This window comes from Temnothorax americanus, unplaced genomic scaffold (genome assembly GCF_048541705.1).
Source record: "Temnothorax americanus isolate GAGA-0224 unplaced genomic scaffold, ASM4854170v1 Scaffold46, whole genome shotgun sequence".
Taxonomy (NCBI): Eukaryota; Metazoa; Arthropoda; class Insecta; order Hymenoptera; family Formicidae; genus Temnothorax; species Temnothorax americanus.
Genome location: NW_027509613.1, coordinates 686,959 through 712,095, shown reverse-complemented (window position 1 = coordinate 712,095; position 25,137 = coordinate 686,959). Strand labels below are relative to the sequence as shown.

The 25,137-nt window shown below is 40.3% G+C and overlaps 1 protein-coding gene and 1 long non-coding RNA gene across 3 annotated transcripts in view; one reads left to right on the top strand and one right to left on the bottom strand.

Annotated features, from left to right (window-relative positions):
- Positions 1-344: 344 nt before the first annotated feature.
- Positions 345-25,137, top strand: part of LOC143903406 (uncharacterized) — a 274,617-nt gene continuing 249,824 nt past the window's right edge. The window contains exons 1-2 of the long non-coding RNA XR_013258712.1: positions 345-1,622; positions 2,939-2,980. This is a non-coding gene — a long non-coding RNA (uncharacterized LOC143903406). The remainder of the gene's footprint in view (positions 1,623-2,938; positions 2,981-25,137) is intronic.
- Positions 21,174-25,137, bottom strand: part of LOC143903369 (uncharacterized) — a 31,306-nt gene continuing 27,342 nt past the window's right edge. The window contains exon 2 of one of the 2 annotated variants that reach the window (XM_077416915.1): positions 21,174-24,524. In XM_077416915.1, coding sequence (XP_077273041.1) covers positions 23,373-24,392 — 1,020 coding nt within the window. In that variant the 5' untranslated portion in view covers positions 24,393-24,524 and the 3' untranslated portion in view covers positions 21,174-23,372. The remainder of the gene's footprint in view (positions 24,525-25,137) is intronic. The other variant, XM_077416914.1, reaches the window with a different exon arrangement.

The window sequence follows — 25,137 nt, the reverse complement described above, 5'->3', positions numbered from 1 at the left end:
AAAATTACATCTATTTTTTAAACACAAATATATTCAATTTAACAATTTTTTTAAGATAGTAGTTAAAATCAATTCAAGTTAACATTTTCAACTCATTTATATTAAAAAATTTTTTAAAAAGATGCGATAATTTGCGAGCAACAAAGCTGACAGAACGTCAGACCGACGGTATGTACGTGAATTATAATAAAAATGAGAATATCTCTATTAAGTTTCCAAAACGCTTCCAATCGAGCGGTATTAATTAATCTTACCTTATGCAACGCCAATGAAATCCGGACTGAACGAAACATTGAACACGTCCGACGGCAGCCCGCTCGAAGAGAGAGAGAGAGAGAGAGAGAGAGAGAGAGATCGCGGTAATCCGTGCCGACGCGACGGCGAATCGGTTATTAGCGCGCGGAGTCCGCGTGTGTTTTTTTTCCACAATGGTACGCGTACTTCGTTGTCGTTCGGGCGACGCGACTCGGCGGGGTGAGGCACGAGCCGCTTGGCGTCGCATTTACTCTCTCACTCCTCTCAGACGCGATCGCGACGAGACGCCAAATCCACCAAACGCGATTGCTCCCCGCGAACATTACGGAGCAGGAGCTATCAATCCGCACTATTCGGCCTTACGATTTCGCGAGAATATCCGTCGAGGCAAATGTTCCGCGCGATTATAGCCCGTTTCGTTTGAAGAGACCTGAATTGGAGCGATCTGAAGCGAGCGAGGGACCGAGGGAGCGAGCCTCCTTCGCGTTGTCGTTGCACTACTCGCCGCTACGGGAGGAGGTGGAGAGCGCGCAGGGCGCTGGGCGCGCAGTAATACGCGAGTCGCCGGTTCGTGGAAATTAAAGTAATAAAAATTCGCGATGCACGTCTGTCGTTTGTTGACGATAATATTTCGCAGAATTTACCGGCGCCGCGCGTGTAACGCTACAATTCAGTTGCATATTTTCGAAAAATTCGTCGGGTCTTCGCGTAGCGATTAGCGTGACTCGCGTGGTATCGCGCAATATCGGGCCAAGGGAGGGAGGGGTGGCTACAAACGCCCACCCGCCACCGGAGGCACCGCACCGACGCCGACACGGCCGACATTTTGTTGACTGGTTTTTAGCGACGAACCGTGACGAACTTCGCGGATATATGGAGCAAGTGATTCCGAATCAAGCGGCGCGGTCGCGGCGCGTATAATTTGTTCGTGCAGCCGCGTGATTAGTCTCGTGTGGCTCGATATTCGTCGAGGGCGTAATACGCGAGCACGCGATTTACCCGCGGGCGATGCGGGTGGGCGATATGTCGCGAGATTAATTCGCCCGAAATCCATTGCGCCATTATAGACGGGCGACGACGCGACGGTCGGCGAGGTTAGTTCGCGGGTGCCGCGCGGGTCCTAGTTATCGTTTATCGTATCTCCTTTGCGTCTTATCACGTCTCATTTTCCCCGTCGCAGTGTAACGATGTGCATGTTGCGTATACGATTGACTCCGGATTACCGTATCGAAGTGCCACGCAACCTTATTTTCGCGAGTGAGTGCGCGCGTGTCTAACCGTCTGTGTGAGTGTCGTGAAGAAGGAGCAGCGATGTACGAGGAGGAGGCCCGCGGGGAGGCATCCGGCACCGGCGGAGCAACCGTGAGGTGTGTGGAATAATTTATTATTTATTAACTGTGGAATTAATTGTTCGTCTTCGCGACTGCACTCCGCGCATCGTTTCTTGCAAGCAAAGCCCCCCCTTTGAACGATCGACAATTGATGTCGGAATTCGGAGTACATATATCGTCCGATTTAGAGCCATTCTGCCATCGCGAAGGATGGCAATTGCTATACTTGAAAAGTGCTTTTTTCGATCGCCGCGTGCCAGTTGCCGTCGCCAAAAAGTTAAAAGTTCGCCAACTGTCTTTTGACAAATGCAACTGACAAGCCGGAAATAACACTTTTCAGTTAGCAGTTGCCGTCGTTCGTTCGCGTCTTCGCGACGTATTGCGAAATGGCCCTTATAATTTTATGTGTCATGGTATTAAGGCGAACATCGGAAAAGATCGGAGTGCACACATGCGTAAAGTAGTATGTTAAAATATATATATGTATAATATACACACGTCAAAATAAACGGCATATAAAATTATAAGTCGAATTCTGCCTTGAAATCTGAATTATAGGTTGTTTAAAGTGTGCTTTATAGAAATGCAAAATTCTTGTCTAGAATTAAAGTATACGCATCAAAATCTAGGTCATGGCGGTCGACGTTATATCGGAAACGAGAAAAAATGAATATTTTTGGTAATTTTTGGTATGCGTGACGACAATATTTGCTTTGTACAAAAATTCCACGATAAATATCCACAAAATTAGACCGGCGCGACCTAGGGACAACATTTAAGAACAATATCGTGCAATTAGATCTAGGATAGAAAGCCTAGAAAAAAAGATTAGTTTTATATATATATGCAAAAGCACATTCAGGTTGACATTGCGCGTAGCGAGAGATGGCGCAGCCACGCGAAACAATAAGGACAGATGCCTCTCGTTAGACAAGGACAGATATAGATATATGACATAGAAAACAGGATTAGAAATGTTGACCGTACCGACGTCCGAGGAAGTTCAGCCTTCACTTTAGGATCCTCTTAAGGCACAACGCGTTCGATTATTTTATGAGATACTCCTTTTTTTAATTGTTTAATAGAATATAAATTAGATATTTCCGAAACGTTTGAAACCCAAGAGTTAATAATTTGCATTATTTAATATTTATACGTTTATAAGAAAATACACAAGAATTATAGATACTTTTATATATTTTACAAAAGCGTTTCTTAAGATTTTTTTTCCGAATGTTATATTATTGAATATCAATTTGAAATAAGATTAAAACGATTTGATACATGTAATAATTATTTATTGAAATAGATTAATTGTTTTGCTATAATTTAGCTGTATTTGTATTTTACAGATATGTCGCCATGTTACAACTCCGCCGCTGCGCGTCGCATTGGTGAGTCGAATTGTTTTATTTTAAGATGAACGGATGTACATGAAAATATTGTGTCATATATGTCTGATTGCAAACGATTAAAATAACTTTTGAAACATTTAATATCTCTGCCTGTATTCCAGAGAAATGTGGAATTTAAAATATTCTAATATTTCTGTAGTAGCATAAATAATTCTTTGATGCAATTAGTGATTTTTTTAACAGTATCGAATATATATATATACCTGTATAAATAACGACTTTGTTTCATTACGCGTTGTTTTGGCGTGCGATGACGAAAGATAGGATCTATATATTTTCGATTTATCATCGACGCACCCGCGTGTGAATAATTGATTTTCAACTTCGCGTTGCTGCTGCGAGGATTATGTCGCTGAAGCTAGCAGCGAGAGCTAGCAGCGGAACGTCCCGCGGACAGGGCCGAATATCATGTGGTTTCCTCAGGGGGTCCGAACGTATCGTAGGTTAATTATTATTAGCCGCTGGGCTTTTTTTAGATATTATTAATTAATGAAAATTAAATTCATCTATATATAAATATTTTTTACAATATTCAAACTGTTTTTTTATCGGTTTGATATAAAAACATGTTTTAATTATTATAGATTATTCGATAAATAATTGTAGAACAAAGCAAAGAACGATTCTCTTCAAATTTTTATGGGATCACGTCCTTGTGATAACAAAACGATATAGAAAATATTTGCAACAATCCGCGGTACCAAATAATTTTTATAAAATTATTATTGATAAATTATTCAGCGGCGACCAAACGCAAAGAACGATTCTCTCCAAATTTTTATGGGATCACGTCCTTGTGATAACAAAACGATTTAGAAAGTATTTGCAACAATCCGCGGTTCCCCTTAATTGTTATTATTTTTTTATTGATAAATTATTCAGCGGCGACCAAACGCAAAGAACGATTCTCTCCAAATTTTTATGGGATCACGTCCTTGTGATAACAAAACGATTTAGAAAGTATTTGCAACAATCCGCGGTTTCCCTTAATTGTTATTAATTTTTTATTGATAAATTATTCAGCGGCGACCAAACGCAAAGAACGATTCTCTCCAAATTTTTATGGGATCACGTCCTTGTGATAACAAAACGATTTAGAAAGTATTTGCAACAATCCGCGGTTCCCCTTAATTGTTATTAATTTTTTATTGATAATTTATTCTCTGGCGGTTGATAGCAAAGAACGATTCTCTCCAAATTTTTAGGAGATAACGTCCTTGTGACAACAAAACGATTTAAAAGGTATTTGCAACAATCCGCAGTTTTATATTAATTGTTATTATTAATAAAAAATTAATAACAAATATGGGAAACCGCGGATTGTCTCAAATACTTGCTGAATCGTTTTGTTGTCACAAGGACGTGATCTCCTAAAAATTTGGAGAGAATCGTTCTTTGCTATCAACCGCCAGAGAAAAAATTATCAATAAAAAATTAATAACAATTAAGGGGAACCGCGGATTGTTGCAAATACTTTCTAAATCGTTTTGTTATCACGAGGACGTAATCCCCTAAAAATTTGGAGAGAATCGTTCTTTGCGTTTGGTCGCCGCTGAATAATTTATCAATAAAAAATTAATAACAATTAAGGGGAACCGCGGATTGTTGCAAATACTTTCTAAATCGTTTTGTTATCACAAGGACGTGATCCCCTAAAAATTTGGAGAGAATCGTTCTTTGCGTTTGGTCGCCGCTGAATAATTTATCAATAAAAAATTAATAACAATTAAGGGGAACCGCGGATTGTTGCAAATACTTTCTAAATCGTTTTGTTGTCACAAGGACGTGATCCCATAAAAATTTGGAGAGAATCGTTCTTTGCGTTTGGTCGCCGCTGAATAATTTATCAATAAAAAATTAATAACAATTAAGGGGAACCGCGGATTGTTGCAAATACTTTCTAAATCGTTTTGTTATCACAAGGACGTGATCCCATAAAAATTTGGAGAGAATCGTTTTTTGCGTTTGGTCGCCACTGAATAATTTATCAATAAAAAATTAATAACAATTAAGGGGAACCGCGGATTGTTGCAAATACTATCTAAATCGTTTTGTTATCACAAGAACGTGATCCCATAAAAATTTGAAGAGAATCGTTCTTTGCGTTTGGTCGCCGCTGAATAATTTATCAATAAAAAATTAATAACAATTAAGGGGAACCGCGGATTGTTGCAAATACTTTCTAAATCGTTTTGTTGTCACGAGGACGTGATCCCATAAAAATTTGGAGAGAATCGTTCTTTGCGTTTGGTCGCCGCTGAATAATTTATCAATAAAAAATTAATAACAATTAAGGGGAACCGCGGATTGTTGCAAATACTTTCTAAATCGTTTTGTTATCACAAGGACGTGATCCCATAAAAATTTGGAGAGAATCGTTCTTTGCGTTTGGTCGCCGCTGAATAATTTATCAATAAAAAATTAATAACAATTAAGGGGAACCGCGGATTGTTGCAAATACTTTCTAAATCGTTTTGTTATCACAAGGACGTGATCCCATAAAAATTTGGAGAGAATCGTTCTTTGCTATGTTCTACAACTATTTATCGAATAATCTATAATAATTAAAACATGTTTTTATATCAAACCGATAAAAAAACAGTTTGAATATTGTAAAAAATATTTATATATAGATGAATTTAATTTTCATTAATTAATAATATCTAAGAAAAGCCCAGCGGCTAATAATAATTAACCTACGATACGTTCGGACCCCCTGAGGAACCCACATGATATTCGGCCCTGTCCGCGGGACGTTCCGCTGCTAGCTCCCGCTGCTAGCTTCAGCCACATGCGAGGATTCGTATCTTTTATCGCTTTATCGAGCTTAAGATTCTCGTCGAAGATCGATGCCTCGTATCGACGCGCGTGCACCCAGTTCGACGGTAATTAACCCATAAAGAGAAAGATACACATATTAGGTGCATGCGCGCTCGCGGAGACAATGGAGTACGAGGCGTTCCGATCGCTTAACGGTATAGAAATATCCTCGCTCTCTGCTCCTCGACCGACGGAGACAATCGCTGGTCGAGCGAGCAACGGGTCGACGACGTCTTATTCCCGTGGCTAAGGTCGTACCCTTATACGACGATCTATATAGCATATATGAGAGGCAGAAAGCGAGGAGGAGGACGAAGAGCATCGGACAAGGCTCTAACCGACATCGTGCAGGAGCCGGCAGGTTCACCAAGGTTTAACCTTGAAGATGATTAGAAAGCAAAAGATCCCACCGCGTCGTCGTCCTCCGACGGTGGATCACGACTCGTTCTCGCTCCTGCGGCCTCTCTCGCGGGAGTCCCACTGCTCCGCCAGAGATATATCTGGGGCGATATCTTCTGGATCTTGCGCGCGAACCGGTTGATCTATAATCATAGGAATAATCGTGCGAAAAGTATGATGATTGTAGCCTTTACGCGAACTGCCTCCCGATTCGAATGGGTAAACGGCTGGAACGAGGCCGCCCTTAAGGGTTGTGGATTGTGGATGATTGCTGTAGGAAAGGAATCTTCTAATTAGCTTGTGTTGTAGTTTGCCATTTTAAAATAACTCGTTACGCGCACATATGCGCGTGAAAAGTTAGACAGGTTTGGAATTACTATTTTTAAAAATGTCAAAAATATTGAAAACGCATTTACATTTCGCAAATATCTATGAAATAATACATTTAATTTGTCGATGAAGCTTATCATAATTTTCCTGGTAATATATAAGAATATACTTAACGATGCGCATTGTAAATTATCACTCAAGACGCTCGAACTCATTTTGAGTATAATAAAATGTATTTCGAAAATAGTTCAAGTCTAAATCTAAATAGCTAAACGTCAGCGGATCATAATCGCTCCGTTCTCCGCTTCTTATAATCGGTATCCAATTTCTTAGTTTAGATTGAGCAGTAGGGTTTGGCGGAGATTGCTAGACGCGCTAATATCATCCGGTATAATTGAAGGTTCGCGCGGGCCGACCGAATTATATAAGGACTACCTATATGGTGGCCTTTCCCGGGCCCATATTCACAGATCATACGAAGCATTGCGCCTCTAATTTTCGTACCTCCTCCGAAGGTCGTTCTCACGGCGAACAAAGCGTGGAAAACGGTATCTATTGCGTGGCTCGCGGTCCTAGATCAAACCTAACCATTATCCTGTACGACGTGGTCATAAAGATCGCTTAAAATTACTCGCGATGGTAATTACGGCTCGGTGATGGTTATTATATGCGCAGCGTATGAGTCGCGTTCGACTCCTCATCGGCGAGAATCGGTTTTAGGCGCGCGATTAGCGGATTAATTGATTTCACATCGATAGCTTCCTCCTATTAAATACGAATTACGACCAATTCTTCGCGACGGACGGAGAACCGTTAAAAATCGCCTTTAATGTACTTCGCATGTTTCGTTAGGGAAAGACAGAACAATTATTGACTCACTCGCACGTTCGTTCTATCGGCGCGTTTGATCTACGAGTCTATCAATGAAAGGACATTAAATTAATACATTCGACACGGCAACCTCAAAGCTATGCGCTTTGGTACGAATCGGAAAGATACAAAAGCACAAAATTCACTACGCGGACGTATCCATACGTATACATATATACTATATGCATTTCAGCGTCGTTGCCTTTCCTTACGACGAAACGTATACTTATCTCTTTCGCTGTTTAGCTATTAAACGAAGCACAGGTACCGGTGGTACCGTTCAAAGCCTAATATTCCCCGCGCAGCTTGTTAATCACATCAGCCGTCGTATCTCTCTAAATTTCTTGGAGTGGCAGTATTCCCACTCCAAGAAATTTAGAGAGATCGAGTTCGCGTTGATCGCTCATAGCTACAAGCGAGAACGAGCGAAGCACGCGTGACATTCGTGACGTCTCCGTGTGAGTTTTTAAGTTGCCCTATCGTGGCCTCATCGCAGCCGCTCCTGTGTAAACAGCCGTTTCTGTGTTCGGTGCGGCGGAGACGAATCCACCTGTCGACAGGTCGGCGCCCTTATCACTCCGACGGATCGCCCGCTTTGATTTAATAAGACCCCCGCATGATGACGGACGCGATCTTGACGGACGTCATCGGCTGGAGCGGAGCGGCTCGACGAACGACGAGACGTCGCCCGCGCTTCCACGAGCTCGCTCGCTCGCGCGAGCTCGTGACTCGTCGCCGTGCCCGTTCGCTCGTCGGAATGCACGCCAACCGGCATCGGACGAGTCCGCGGGATTCGTGGCGTCTCATTTGAATTCCGCGCGGGTATCGTTCGCTCCATCGAAGGACCCGCTCTCCCGGTATGCGAGCCCTTCGAGATCGCCTTTTAGGTTTACGAGCTGTACGAGTCGTTCTTCGCCCACGATCTTCCATCGATGTCGGCGGATTCGCGAGTTAACTCGAATCACCGTGGAAACTACGCGATATGGACACTTATGTTTATAGATATTGCCCTACAACGTTGCACATTCCTTCTTTCGTCCCGCTAAAAAGTTATTTCATTTAATATCTGCTTGCACCTTTTTCAGTGAATTATTTCGAAATCTACGTACGTCTTTTATGAGCTGCGTATAATTTTATTGGTTGATAGAATGTTCTTTTTTAAACAACAATATAAGTTTTTTTGGGAATAAAAATCCTCGAAAGAATATAACATTTGTCGGACGCCAATGACACTTTGATTTTTCACACAAACATTCATCTAAGCAAAATTATTATTCTATATGTAAATGCATATAAATGGAATATGCATTATCTTTTCTCGAAATTGGCAACTTACGTTATCTTATTCTAAAATTCCATATACGGTACCTTGAATATAGTTATCTATATCGTTAACGATCTCGCTAATCGGTCGATCGATCTTGCACTTGAAGTATCTTAGCGCTTCGAAATTAGCTGTTTGCACCGTATCGTTCTGACGAAGATGGGGAAAGCGTAAAAATGTAGACAGTAGATTGTAGAATGTATAGAAGAGAAAAGAGGAAATCTAGATAAAAATGATGAAAAGAGAGACGAGATCATGAAGAACGGCGAACGCAGAAGAGCGAATGGAAGATGTGGATGGCTGTAGGACGTTGGACCGCGTTTGAACATTCCGTGGTGAGATCCCACGGCGCGTCCCGGCGAGATTATAGGGTCAGTAATTAATATATTGAGAGGTAATTAATATATTGGTCGGGCCACGGCGGCAACGTATTATTACGTGGACCGTGCGAGGTAAGGCGGCGACGGGGGAGAGTCGAGCGGGGTCCCCCCGACGACGTCCCCTTTCGCGACGACAGATTCAGGCACGTCATACTCGTGTCGACAAAACGAGCGAGCGAAGTGACTAACATTCCGCCGGCGGACGAATGAAACTTTTCGAATTTTGTTCTTCCTTTCTTACTTTACGACGGATAATTTTCCACGGCGAACAAACGTTCATTAGAACTATTAGAAACGGAATAAGCGATGGGGTTAGATCGTTAACTGCTGCGACATCGGTGATCGGCAATTGGCAACGCGCATCGCTCTTCTTGAGCCGCCTTCTCCTTCGTACCTCGCTGTAATTTATCGATCGACCGCCTCCGATAATTCGTCCTCTCCCTCTTTCTCGCTCGCGAAAGAAAACGTGGTACATGCAGAAAATAACGCGTGATATAATTTCGTAATTGATGGTGGAAGCTGATGGAAATAATTAGCAAAATTGTATGTTTCCCGGAGCAACTGCACTGATTTATAATGAGATTTTAACCGTATTAATATTAATAGATTTTAATTCGCGTGCGCTGGACGGACAGTGCATAAAGCCGAGCGACAAAAGTGCGATCGAGATCCCGTTATGCTCTCCAACTATACAGGAGCGGAGTAGGTCGTATGTGGAGGGAGCCGCACGCGTCTGACATCATTATCGGGTCGTCGATGACGACTCTCCGATGAATGTACCATCCGCGGGATCATTAATATGTATCTTGAGAACGTATATCTCTCTCCGCGCGAGAAAATAGCTTAGGAAAATCTCCGCGTGACACGTCTGTTAGTCGAGTTAAAGATCCACATCCATGTGTGGAATTTATTAACGTGACGATCAGGAATCTTTCGCCGATCGCTATGCGTATTTCTTTTCGTCTTGCTTCCATCCTTCTCATTCCCTTTCTTCATTTCGGGAATTTCTCGTACGCGATACTCCGCTTTCTCTAATTCGCGTTAATTATCGGATCTATAGTTATTAATGCGTATCTGTATCATTATCTCTCGAGCGAATAGCCATGAGAAGCAGAATATCTCTTTCACATTTCATCTCGCGATATCGCGCGATCGTGTCTTATAGATACTCTCTCTAGATATAGATCTCTTGATTCCGGAGGTCTTTCTTTATCTCTGTTACACAACTACGAAAAAAAAGGGTCGAGCGTGGCACTCCCGCGCGAGCGTTGTGGTGAAATCGCGGAAACCGAGCCGATGCGAAAGGTCAGGACGGCGACATTTCGTGCGATTTGCGTCGGCCGTGGATCGCGCGCGAAATTAATTCGTGGCCTGATTCCGTCGCTGTTTTAATTCAATTTTTATTGCCCAGTGCCTTTGTTCGTTGGCTTTTTGTGTCGAGGCCCGAAGCCTGCGATCCTCGATGCGCGCGATCTATGGATCACAAATCGGCCGGTGGTCGCGGCACGCCAGTGAGATCGAGATGGTAAAGCCCTCGGTAAAGTCATTGCGTGCAAGCTCCGTCGCGATCGCGGAGGAATCGTCTCGTCGCGTCGATCCGGAGGTGCCGAGTGATGAAATCTCTCCGTTCCTCATCGAAGACTCTTCTATCAACGGAGTGACGTGGAATTATAGTAGTTCGGAATGGGATGGTAATTAGGAATTTGAATTTCAACCGAACGCGATCGATGCGTCGATTCTGAAGGAGAATTAGCGACGGTGAAAGCAGGCGATGAGAACAGAATAATTATTTTCTTGATTTTTTTATTTGATTTCTGTTCAAATCTTTTTATCTCTTTATAATTCTCACCATGAATGGCACGTGTATTGTTTACATAAGTAAGTAAAATTGTTGCTTGCAAAAGTGGGCACTCTTTCAAATTAATTACTCTTAATATTTATCTCTCACTTGGTCTTTTACATCTGAGATGGAATTGAGGGCCATTATTATCATTAATTATGTATTCGAAAAATATCTTTTGCTTTTTTTTATGTGGAGTTTTTTATACAAGTTATTATTTATTGCTATAGAAAATCTGCAAACCTTTTTTTTATTAATGACATTAATATCATAAATTACAAATTAAAAAGTTGTACAGTACTGTTGCAAGTATACGCTTCTTTAAATGCTTTAAGCATTCCATTAAATTACTATTAAAGGCACTTCAATCGGACGTATCGAAGTCGTTTTCCACCGACAATCGGCATCGAGGTTTTCAATACTGGGACGTTTAATACTGTTTGGTCAGTAGATCGCAGCAATATTTTAACCGAACGCGGACGTGAAACGCAATGCTGGAGACTCGGTCTCGCGGCGGATCCCCCATCGGGAAAGCCCCTTTAAGAAGCCGGCAACTCTTCTGGCGTAAGCGCAGACTCTTGGTTTCTCGTCGCTCCTCGTTGAGTGATATAAAACCGGCATCCACGAATAAATACTCCATTGCGGGAGTACGGGATCCTAAATATTCATGGGGCGACTCGCTCTCTTTAGTCCGTCTCGTTCTTTCTATGTTCTTCTCTTTCTCTCTCTCCGTTTCTTGTCTCCCGATCGCTCGGTGATCCTCCTAAGCTCGGCTATGGTCGTCGCGAGGACATTCGCATCTCTTACTACCGCAAGTACATTCTTATTGGACATCGGTGGACGCTTTGTGCCATCCTGATCCGCTCGATTCGATATTACGAGACATACTTCTTATCGACGATGAATCGCGACAACCATTAAAGGCGCACTGATTACGGCACGCGAATTTCCGCATGCGAGAATTTCCAATTTGCTAAGAAAGTCCTTGAGTGCGTAAAGTTAAAAAAAAAAAAAAAAAAAAGTTAAATAGAAAATTTTTTTCAACTCAATATACTGCTCAATCAAGTAAGCATGCATTCGATAGTATTTCGATAGCATCGCTGTCGACCATGTGCTGATTACGGTGGAAATCGTGGCATCCATACTTTTAGAGATCTGACATAAATGCATTCACTAAACGACTAGATTCTGCTTCGCTAATTGTCCGCAAAGAGAAACGACTTCTCGATAAATATTTAACTATCGTCGGTGACTTTCTACAAAGTATAGCTATTATGCACATTGCGACGTGTCGAGCTACCGGTCGCTCGGTTTGAACTCTCGGGCGGAAGCGAAACGCGATCTCAAGATCGATAACGCGCGACGTTCGGCATTTAGTGTCGTGATAATTCGCGATTACGATTCAACCGTCAGATCTTCGCGTTAATAGCCAATAGTATTACCCGATTTCGCGAGCGCACGAGGTACAGTCTCGCCGTTAATTAATTATCTGACGAGTCGCTAAGGGCGAATAGCGCGGCGCGATCCTTGCTCGTTCGCTCGCTCGCTCGCTCTCAGTTCGGCGACTCGACGTAATTAAGTTTGCCGGTTCGAATTACGCTCGAATGGCAAAGTGCAATGCGTCACGTCTCAATGCGGATTATTAGGTGCCTCTCATCGTCTATACCTCCTCGGTTTTTTTCTTACGGGTTCGAGACGTATATTCATCGTCTAGCCAGCGCCTCGCCTAACGCGTTAATCTCCTTCGACGCATCGTCCACGGGGCTTATATGCGTGAAGATGCCCAGCGACTTCATCGAGGGACCATCGATCTTTACGACCGGCTCGGCTCGCCGTCCGGTTGGTGCTGGTTGCGCGCAATTATCTTTATACTGTACGACAATTGAGTTTCGCTTACGAGAAAACAGCATACCTTGCATACCTCTCTAAGTACATTTGGCGTCCTTATCCACTCGTTCCGAGCATATTCCTACATTTTTGCCATCGCGTCAAGACCTCCGGAGATGTCGTTTTCTAATTCGTCGAGGCATTACGTATTGCGGATAACTGACGATTGTACCGCGAATAGACTAGCAATTGACTTCCGCATAACTTTCTAACGAATATAGTTCGATTATTGAAAGTAATGAAGGATCGGGACGAAATACAAATAAGAAAATGATTATTTTGATCGAGTCTTTCTTTATATTTATAAACGCTTTGAAAACAATTATCAATGACTTGGCAGCTATTAAGGTATTCTTTTCATGACACCAAAGTCTTAAGAATTAACTGATTTTTTGGTACGAGAAAGTTAAAATGCATATCTTTACGCTAGAAAAAAATTAAGCCACATTACCGAACATATATATAAAGAAGAATTATGACTTTGAAAATTCGATATTTTATATGTGACGTTATCGAAAAAGTCTATAATATTTTCTACATTAACAAAAATAAATTTTTATATAAATATTAATTAATTGTATGTTCAAAGCTGTATAAAAAAAAAAAGAAAAAGAGATTACATGAATCGTGAAATTGCGGTCTTTAAAATCAAGTAAGTAGAAGATTCGCCAAATGCGTTGGCGCAGCTCTTTGATCGTGATGAAACGATTCGTATTAATGTGAAACAAGAAATTGGAAATGTTGGCGGATTCTATGAAGAAGCGGTGCGATTTAAGATCGGGCACGCGTGATCGACCACCATTACGGTTCCATGGTCGGGTTTAATGCCGCGAGAGGTTGCCCGTGATCGTTAGCGGCGCGTACGGATCGCCTTCTTCTTCGGGGATATATCGCGCAACGCAACGTTATATTCCGGTACGACCGAATCGAATTAAGAAAGCAAAAATCGTACAAGTTCAGAGCGCGCCGCGCGCGCAAAGTGGAACGATAGGCGATTTAACGGACAGCACGCGTGATCGGTCGCAATCACGCGCCTGCTTTAGAGGTTAATGCCGGGACGCCAGAAAAATGCTAAAATTAATGCGTCGCGTGTATACTACCGGTTGCGTGCTGAATGACCATTCCTGGCGACGAGTCCGGGGAAAAAAATTGCCGCGCTCCTCGAAGAAAAAGTAACACCAAGCGTCTAATGATTCCTGACTCCGCCTCGAAACTATCGCGAGGCGCGTGCTCGCGAGACTCTCGATGCATGAGCATTTTATACGGCTTGTTTTCGCTAATATTTGTACTAATTTTAATAGTGCCGCATCATATAAAAAAAATAAGTTTTATTAATCTGAAAAATAAGTCTTCTAAAATAGAACCAATCATAAACTAATATACTTTTTTAAATTTCTCTCTCTCTCTCTCTCTCTCTCTCTCTCTCTTTCTCTCTTTCTTCAAAAGAGTACATGAATATATAACAATATATTTATATATTATATTAGATTGTATATACATTTCTATACATGTGTATACACGTAGAGATAAACGTAGTGATATTATGTTCGATGAAGTTCATTTTCTCGAAGTAACTTCGCATTCTAAGGCGCGAAGGAATTCAATAATTAATTACTGTAATTAATTACTATCGGCGTAGAACCTCCTCTTTCGCTGAAATTAAACGTATATCGCCCACGCCACGTGGCCTGATCCTTCCGCCCAGGGTACCACTTTCCGTGCGTTCCCAGCGCGCGCGGCGAGGAAAAACGCTCGGTTCCGCAATGATAATATCGTGGCCCCGCACGCGCGCACGCGGTCTATCGCGCGGAATATCAGCCGATAGCATCGGGACAAGTGCCATGCTCGCACACCCCCATGAACGTGAAGGCGCACACCTTGCGCGTCTGCCCGGACGATACACGAGGAGGATTTACCCTCAGTCCCCCCCTTACCCCTCCGTCTTCGCACGAATATTCGCACGAACACGTACGTGTGTGCATGTGCATGCGAACCACCGCGACCGGTGCATCTCGAGCGCTTCTTATGGGCCGTGCTGGCATTGCACCATAATATTATTAGATAAACGGCACGCCGCTAGATAGTGCGCGCTTCTAATATGGTTTACATAAGCGACTGTGACCCCTCGCCTCGCGAGGGCCACTTCTTCCTTTTTTTCTTCTTCTTCGTCTTCGTCTTCTTCTTCTCTTCTTTTTCTTCTTCATGCTTTTCCACCTTCTCCTACTCCGCCTCCCTTCTGTTTCACGGTGAAACATCGTGCCGCGCCGCGTTGCATAGAGGAGACCCGATATTCTCGCAACGTGCAACACTGGCGTGGCAAGCGACAAGTGCGATCCACCGCGTCCTTCTTCCGCACGATTCTCCTTATCCTCCTCTGAAATCCTCGCGCCGCCTCCTTCCACTTCCCCGTCGTTCATCTACAAAGGGTTAATGGGGTTTCACGGAAATTGCTTCGCGCCTAGCGACGGATAGAAACCGCACGCGAAATTCGCCGCGAAACGAGGTTCTCATCAGGAACAATGTGATGAGTTGCGGGAAGAGAGTTTAAGGAGAGGAGAGAGGAGCCGTTATAATACTGAAACGTGAAGTTCGTCAATCTAAATTTTTTCTTTCATATATTAATAGCGTCGATTAGGAGTACAGTAAGCTATACTTGTGCGTATATCTATCTTACTATTCTTTTCTTATTTTTAATTCCCATATCAACAACCTTTACACATATATAGAATTGCATTTGATTCTTTTTTTATGGGAAAGTTTTCCATATTGTATGTACACGAGTTTGCGACCATTCCATATACGTGTAGGTATGAAGACACGTAACAGATCTAGTCGAGAAAGGAACGCACGGAGTATGTACACGAGCGGAATTGGATAATAGCAAACGTTTGAACTGGAACCACGCGCGTGCACTTCATACAATCCTGGGAATCGTTGAAATTCTACTTTTCATGACCCCGCTTGTACTTATGTCCCTGAGATGAATTGCCCAATGACAATTAGTCGCATTATTACATCATACAAATGCTTCTAATATTTGAGTAACTCGCACGTTAGGATATCAATCTAATTTTTAAAATTATTTAACAATATAAATGCTTTCGTGACTTTTTATTCTTTTTATGTAATGTATTTTCTTGATCTCCTAACTTTCTTTTGATGAATAAGAAAATGATACTTTAACAGTACGCTTTTAGAAAAAAATTCTGTTTTTAAGAGCAATATATATCGTAATTTTTATAATTGAAAAATAAATGAAAAGATTGATTCTTTTAAATATTTACATAGTTAAAGAATTAATACAGTTTATGAAAAGATCTGTTCTTAAGATCTTGGAGGCATAGAAAGTTACCGTCGACTTCGATCGAAGTGCGAGACCGGCGAGGAAGAAAGCTATCGACGGCGCTGTACAGATTTCCGCCAGATCGAACGTGATCGAAAAGCTAATATCGATACACTTGTTCGGCCACGAGGGAGAAACGAGTTCGATCCGCCTAATGAACCGATCACTGCATCGATTAACGCTGGTTAAGACCGATTGGTTGCGTGTCTCGTCTCAAATTTGTCAACGGGTGCGAACCGGCCACCGACATAACGACGTTACACTCAAGTAGTTATTTTACGAAACTCTGTACTTGCAGTATCGAGAATATGAAGATAGGAAAGAAAGATTGAAAAAAAGCATCGGGGGAAGCTAAAAAAGATTGTAAAGTGGTGATTACTGTTATAAATTATTATGTTAGTAATATAAGCGAAAGGTTGATATGAATAAAAATTGCTTGATAAAAAGTGCGGTTGAATGGTAACGCAGCTTTAATGATTGTTGTGTCTGCAGTCAAACAATTTTCGCGCTGAAAAAAGACATAATAAGTGGCGGTTTGTTATCGGAATCAGCTAATTTGCTCACACACTTTGATCCCGTCTTTTTTATTTTTATATATTCTAATAAACAATGATTCTGAATCATTGTTTATCAGAATCTAAACGACTAGTTCATAATTTTCTTTTTTTTATGTGTGAAACGTTTGTTGGTGAGATTTAGTAGAATAACGCTTTCATGTAATTAATTAGATAAATTATGATTATAAAGGTTAGATGAACTCACCGCGAATGATAAAATTAATATAATAAACTATTAAACAAATTAGGAACACGTAGGTACGGGAAATAGAATTCAGGGAGTCACACTTTGTCCTTATCGTGCTCTACTTGTCCACTCCTACGTACATACATATGTATGTTCATCAATTCCGGCTGCAGAAGGATTTCAGTACCGCTTTGACGTGCATGCTGGCCGATCAGCAATTTACGATCATCGAAGGGCGCTTAAAAGCATCCAGGCTGAGTCTCTTAAATGCGAGCCACTACTTACAGCGTTGCTCCTCGGGACGTCTCTCTTGCTCTTTTACCTTTTCTCTTTCTCTCCCCCTCTCCCTGCCTTTCACGTTCCTTCTCTTGTACTTGTCGTTCGTACGTGCATTGCACATACACACCTATAAATCGCGCAAGTGCACGCGTACATGTGCGTACACGAGGCGTCTTAATACATACGAAAGACTCACGAGGATCGAGCGCTCGACGCGGCCCAATTACTTTAAATTGAGTTATAACCGGATCAAATTGCCGATAATTGGCGATTGCATAGCTTAATCGGGTGCCAGCCCTCCTCTCGTCTTTCCCTTCCTCGATTTCACCGAGCCAGCACCGTCAACGAATGCGCCGTGCAGCCCTTACCTCTCATCCCCTCGTCCCGACGTCGCTCGCCTTGTGTGTATGAAGTTATTTTACAAAGTGGCTTTAAAAGAAAGGGTGGGCGTGCAGAAGAGAACAATGAACGAGAAAGACAGAACAAGTGCGCGGGACGAGGGCATCAGGATAGAGAGAGTCTTCTTTTCGCGAGCGAACAAGCGCGCGCGCGCCCTTATTCTTCGACAATACAAATTGCTGATTATGCGCCCGGCTTTTATGTGCCTTCTAATTGGGCCGCCTCGGCTCTTGGGAAAGATCGACCGATCGCACGATCGGCCCTCGTTAACCCCTAACGCTCTCCGTGCACGCCAGGGATCCATATAAGCCGTATACTTCACGGCGAGGTTTATCGGTACTGACGATAGCCCTCGCGCGTTGCACTCAACAACGCGATCTTTCCTCGATTTGTCTACGACTGATTCATCGTGAATTAAATCACGCCAGTAATTCGCGATCTTAAATCAATAATTACTTTTTCATCACTTTCTTATTACATTTGTACTTTTTGGTTTTATTATTGTATTTAGATATTACTGTTTAATAACGATGATAGAAATATAAAACATGAAAAAAGATGATAGAAAATTTGTTTATTTTAATTAAATTCTTTCTGGATTTATATATCAGAAAAAAAATGTTGAAAAATTATTAAATTCGAAGGTTTTATGAAACATTGCATATGAAATATATTTATATGCATTCATATGATCGATGCATGCTGCCGCGTTTGTTTTGAAAGTAATCGAGCACAGTTTATTATTATATAGTTGCGAATAGATTATTTATTATTTTTTTTAGCCATGATAAAACATATCTCAATGATCTCGTAGCTAAATCAAAACGTATGTAAAATAAATACATATATTATTGTTACGCTAAGCATCATATATTATTACTATAATAAAAATATCGTGAAAAAAGGTTGATGAAATGCATTGACGTTAGCGGCAGGATTACGTAATTTGATGATTCTACATGAGATCTATTTTTTACCACGCGCACGATGCAATGTCAGCGCGATCGACCCGTCCGTCGATTGTAACATGGTTTTTACAAACAAAAGAAATAGTCCTACTTTGTAAAACCGTCAACGGCTCTAGGAATTAATAATTACGCGGATACACGGTTCATTACTCACGGTTGCGCCGCCAGCAGTGGTTTTACGCTAACGCCGCATTTCACGCAATTAATTAGGCGTCATTATACGATTGGGTCTTTGAATTATCAATTTGCTTGATCAGGAGGAAAATAGACAAGCGAAGGAAGAATGAGAAAACGAATAGCGCTCGGAATAGCGCAGCTAAACCGCACATAGATTGTAAAAAAAAAACACTCACAATGATTTTTTATACCTGCGCGGTTTAAAACGTAAAGGAGTAGCCAGCGCTCGATCCGACTCGCGCATTCATTGTCGATAACTTGTCAATCGTATCCCAAGAGAGCCGTTGACATGCTGCGTATTATGCTCTGATAGTCTGCACATTGTACGTTCATCTCTTGTTCGCCGCTTCGGCTGAACGCATCTTCTGCAAGTAACTTCAAAGAGAAAGCGACTAACGTTTCCACTAAAGTCCAAATGAACCACTGCGGTTTGTTTCCAGGTCCGATATAAATCTTTTTATTGATAGTTATACGATTTGTTTGTTCACGAGAATAATTTATCCCATTAGTGAATAGATTTTTAAAGATAGTTGGCACCAGGTGTATGTCCACTGTTGTATGATTGAGCGTGATGCAATTATTAATAACTAGTTGCATGGCTGTTGAAATTTGAATTTTATAGAATTGGGACAGAATCTTGATAAATAGCTCAGGGACGTTTTTTGTACATTTCATTTATTACAATATGATAAGTCTGATGACAGAGAAATTCGTAGTGAAATTGTCTATTTATTATCGATAAGTTCGTATATTTAATGAAATAAACAAGCAAAACGTTGTTATTGGTAAAATCTAATTTCTAATATTTCAAACTAATTTTGACACGATTTTCTTTTCGATGAATCTTTCGATGAAATGTCGTGATAATTTTTCTCGATTACGTTTTAAGCTATATTTTAAAAGGTTATGAAGATAAAAATGATGGATGAAGATGGATTAAGATTGATATTACATTAAAGAGCTAATTTACTTGAATTCTATATAATATTATATCCAAAATGATTAAAAATATAATGAATTATATTTACATTGAATTAAATAAATATTTTCTATTCATTGTATGAATAACAATCACGTTGAACGAATTTCCGTGTTACAAACAGAACAAAAGCAGTGCCAATAGTCAATCACTTTTTAACGTTTATATATTCCATTTCTAGAGACGCTTGTATATAAAGTCCATCCGGGACCGATCATTGCTGTTCTCGTGGAAATTCGCTTTTGCGCGTTGTAACCCCAGACGAGCGATCGTGTCGCAGACTCGTAAACCGGCTCGTCTATCGATATTTCACTCGTGCCGAACGGGAGTCGCGCTCACGGTTAAAATCGTCCTGTTGCCGCAGCAGTGTTGCCCAACTCTCATGCATAGAGTCATGATGGGTTTAAGCGATTGCTTATTGCTTGGCTGGTATAACCAGTCGTCATGGACTGACGCACTGCTTCTCGCTCGTTTGTTATCTGCATTAATACGTATGCGTATACATACACACGCGCGGCTGTATACGGTATATACACGTTATTATAGGAACTGTGTCTTGATTCGTGTACTGGAGTATCATGGACTCTGATACCGTAGTATACACATCGGTCTCGATCATCGTTATTGAATTTTAACTATCTGTCCCATGACAGATATACCAAACTCGGCTTGGTTAATTTTTTTCGAGCTTATATCTGACAAATTATTTGAGATTTTTCGCTGTAAGATTGATCGCGAACCGTCTCCGATTTTTTTCGGAAAACCTAGCTTTTTTACGTTCTCTTATATGAATAAATCAAGATAGCATGTTTCTTTTTCCAAAATACTACATCATATTATAGAAGGCTAATACAGTTGTAAAGCGAACACACGTGATCATTCAATGCTCTATTTATATACTGAGAAAGAAAATTTCTTAATTCCAAAAAATATTTAGTCCGATTACGAGCAACTAAATATTTTAAGTAGTTTAACTAAACATTAGTTAAATTAATTAATTCTTGATTAAAAAATTTTAAAGGTCGACATGAATGCATTATACCTTTTTTAGTGCAACTTAATAATTGTTGAAACAACTAATGTTTAGTTAACTAACTAACATGTTTAGTTGCTCGTATCGGACTAAATATTTTTTGGGATTAACAAATTTTTTTTCTCCGTGTATCATTTACGAAAGGGTTAAAAACATTTTGAGAGTCATACATTTAATGCAATTCTTTTCAAATATCTGCAGTTATAATAACGTAACGTCATAATCAATAAAGAAATTATTAATATATTAAGAACTACATTGATGTATAGTTCTATAAATTTTCGAATGGCCAGGGTAATATTAAAGAAAATATTAAATATCAATTCGGATATATAAAAATAATGATTGATCTGCCAAGGTTATTTGCGTGAGCTGGTATTCATAATTTACTGATTTTGCAACGTTCATATTTTTTTTGCAATTGATTAATGTAAATTGAATAATGCGATGCACTTGTAGAGTCGACATGCTGTATATTATATAATATACGAAATAAAAAAATATATAATTTGACTATGATTATAAACCGGTTGTCGATTATTCAAGCTTACACATTCGTAACATCGAAAATACTCGCAATTTGTAACACGTAGGCAAGTCGAATGGGCATAGGCCTGAGGCACACAAATTTGAAGAGTATACATTTTCGAAGTGAATGTCGATATGCTCGCTTTCGCATTAAGAAATGAGATTGATCCATTATGTTATTAAATACTACTTAAACTTTCCCTGTCGTAATCCGTCCTAGTTGACAAAATATTTGGTTTATTGTAATAAAAATCCGTACTGATCTTCCCTTGGTTCGGTTTTTTTAAATAAAAATTTATTTATACAACTTGTTTTTTTTCTAAATTTAGATACAAATTTACATATTTGAAATATCTTTAACAAAGCATTATACAACTAATATACTATCATCATTGTGCTAATTAATGTCGTAGACATTAAAAATGATAAATAGTAATCACAACATTGAAATATTCCAGACTAGTAAAAAAAGAGAAACAAAAGAATTAAGTGTAGTTAGAGTTGTGAAAACTGAATCGGCCTTTATACGTATTTACACGATATTTTGAGTATATTTAAAAAAATAGAAACAACTCTCTTATGCCACTTCTCTGTTTCTTCTTGAAAGTGTGAGTTCTCTTAAAGACTTTTTCTAAAAGATCTTTCTGAAAAAGATAAACCCAGGAAAAAATTCAATTTTGCAATATGTAAAATCTATATATGTGATATTTATTTTACAAAATATAAATTAGTAAGTCAAAGAAACTTAATGTTTTTTTTTTGTTAAGGCCGATTCACGAAATGTAGCATCGTATTATTCTATGGGTTTTGAATAGAGAAGTTAACATTATCTATAATAATAATTCCGGGCAAAAATATTAAACAGAGACAACAGCTGCAATCTCTGAATAATTTTTCTTACTCCGAGCTAGAAAATTAGTTTTTTTACGTTCGTTTATAAATGCAATATACATGTGTACATGCATCACGTAGAGATTATCCATCCTATATACATTTATTTTTGTATACATTATTGCTATTGCTTTTTAGAGGATTTTTTCCCGGAACATTTGATAAATAATGCTTAATAATAATAATGATGATATTTTTTTATAATGATAATAACGATAATTATCGTGTAATAACAATAATACTAATGGTAATTAATAATTGTATTAATATTTTTTTACACGTCTTCCCGTATATACCATCAATAGTAATGACAATATTTCAAATCATATTAGGTGAAATATGTACATATACTTCTGGGTATGTGTGCGTGTTTATGTGTGTGTCTGTATGTGTTGACTGTATGATATATTGATATAAATATACTAAAGCTTTTAATTACTGGCCAATATCTCACTCTGACTTACTACATGTAAAATATATATATAATCTTTATTTTTATCTTGTCAACACAGAAATGTAGCGTTCCTTATTAATTTCTCAGTTATTTGTATGCTAACAATGAAACTAAATTTAAGTATTTGTCTATTTGTTTGAAACGACATCAATTGAGAACGACTGAATCTGCCTACAATTTTTGAATGGATATCTTTTTGTAGCTACACCAGTGATAATATTTTTGAAATATTAATTAATTAATTTGATGATTTCTTCTGTATTAAAAGAACGACATCTATTGAAAACGGCCGTCCAATATATGTACCATACATATCTATATGTACATATATTGTATATATCAGTTAGTCTAAAATAAATTAAACCAATATAAATTGCGTCCATTTTTAATCCGAGTACTATTACATATATGTACGAAATGAACACATTTCCATGATGGTACTACCTATGACCGGTGGTCAAAATGACCAGCATTTTCTTTCTCTTCGTCAACATCACTGTTGTATTTCCATCGCGAAAAGAGTTCTATATACATCACGTCTACGGTACGTTATTCGTTTCTATTCACTTCATCAGTGGAATTGTAACTATTATGAACAATATTGTCCATCATTTCTCTCGAAATTTTTTCGAGCTCGTTTCTCTAGAAACCACGCAGAGCATTTTCGCGTGTTTCTTTGGAGACAAAATTCCGAAAATTGAAATTGGTCCAATCGACTTATGAGCCTCAAAAACAATTCGCCGTCAAGGAGGTACCCGTGGGGAGCGTCAAATCGAGCGGATATGCCGTGTTTTCTTCCTTGGGTGATCTGTCGTTCTTTTTGTCCTGTTCTTCCTCTTTCTCTTCTTTTTCCGGCGATTCTCTGGATCGCGACGGACTGCTACTTGCTCGCATGCTGAGGTCGATTGGTTCATCGCCGGCAGGATTACTACGATTAGAATCAACCAGAAGTAGATTGTTGTAGTTCCATGGAGATGACAACGAGTGTGCTCCCGACGCGAACATCCCTGTTACTCCCCCTGGGAGTAACAGAGAATTTTGACCTGTGAGCATGAGCATGCCATTGATCGATACTCTGGGTTTGGACGATTCTTGTTCGTTTGTTCTCGTGGGAGTGAATGGCGATCGACTTGAACTGCTCCTGGACTGTACATCGCGACGATGGTCATCGTCATTGGACTCGCTTTCGGATCCATCGACATTTCTTGTGTTTCTCGATATTGATTCCGCCGGCATAGGTGATCGATAAGAATCCGACGAGTAAAGCGATGTCCCCTGTGTGAATATCGTTGGGGTTTCCGCGGATGGGCTCTGTTGCCGTGGTGAACGATTGTCGAGCGGCGATGATGAGACTTCCCTCGATGTGGGCGGGGGTGTTGTCATGGATGATAATTGTGGCTGATGTTCCCTCATATACAAATTCTGCAGATAGAGTTGTTGGTACAAAGACACCTCGTCCGGATGAGGCGATCCATTCGATCTCACCATCATTGCGGGTGGAGCAGGTCCAGTATGGAACGGATACTGGATCATCGGATTTTCCTGACTGGTCGACGCGCCATTGTCTGCCTCGTTGCTGCCGTCACTTTGCGGTGGATAACTTAAACGGAAGGACGTAGCGATATTGGAAGGACGGAACGACGCTATCTCGTTCGTATTTTGATTACATCGCCTCATCTGCTCCGAAAAATACGTGATCTTGAACCAATTCGAACGCCGCCCGTAGCGTGAGCACGACTTAGACATACCGACGTCTAGGCACTTCTTTAATCGGCAAGCTTTGCAAGCCGTTCGATTCCTCTTGTTAATTATGCAATTGCCGCCGTTCTTACACGCTGTCACGTTAGTGGGGTTGTTATACGTGCGACCGAAGAATGACTGTAACAGAAGATTATAGTAATTTTATTAATATTATTCGCATTATAACATATTTAGATAATATCAGAGCTGTGCGTTTCTATTTTAAAAATTCGAAACTAATATCCCGAAAAATTTTGCGCAAAAAGAAATTACAAATTTAGTGCTTTAATAGCGTTTTTATCGACTTCATAACCATTCAAGGCGCTTTGGCACTTGATACTTCCAGATTTACGCCACTTAAAATCACATGGTGAGATTAAGGAACAGAACATTTCGCTGACGCATTGGTAGAAATTAATGCGTGTTGCTCGTTAAATTGATCTACAAATGTACTTATCGCCGCACCGGATACTTAACAACTTTGCGGTTACGGTCGTTATGGACGATCATGAATTTTCGCGCGATGGCTCTCGACCCAACCTTTCGACCCTCGACATGTCCAGAAAATGGCGGAGAACCGCGGCGGTGCGGCGCGCGGCTCATCTATTATAAATTAATCGGATTATCGAGACAAACGAAGCATTATCGCGATAGAAGCCCGCGCCGTACTTTCGTACCGGATATTACCAGATACGTCCACGAGAGAGAAACCTCCATACGACCGAACCATATAAAGGGTCGATGGTCGGTG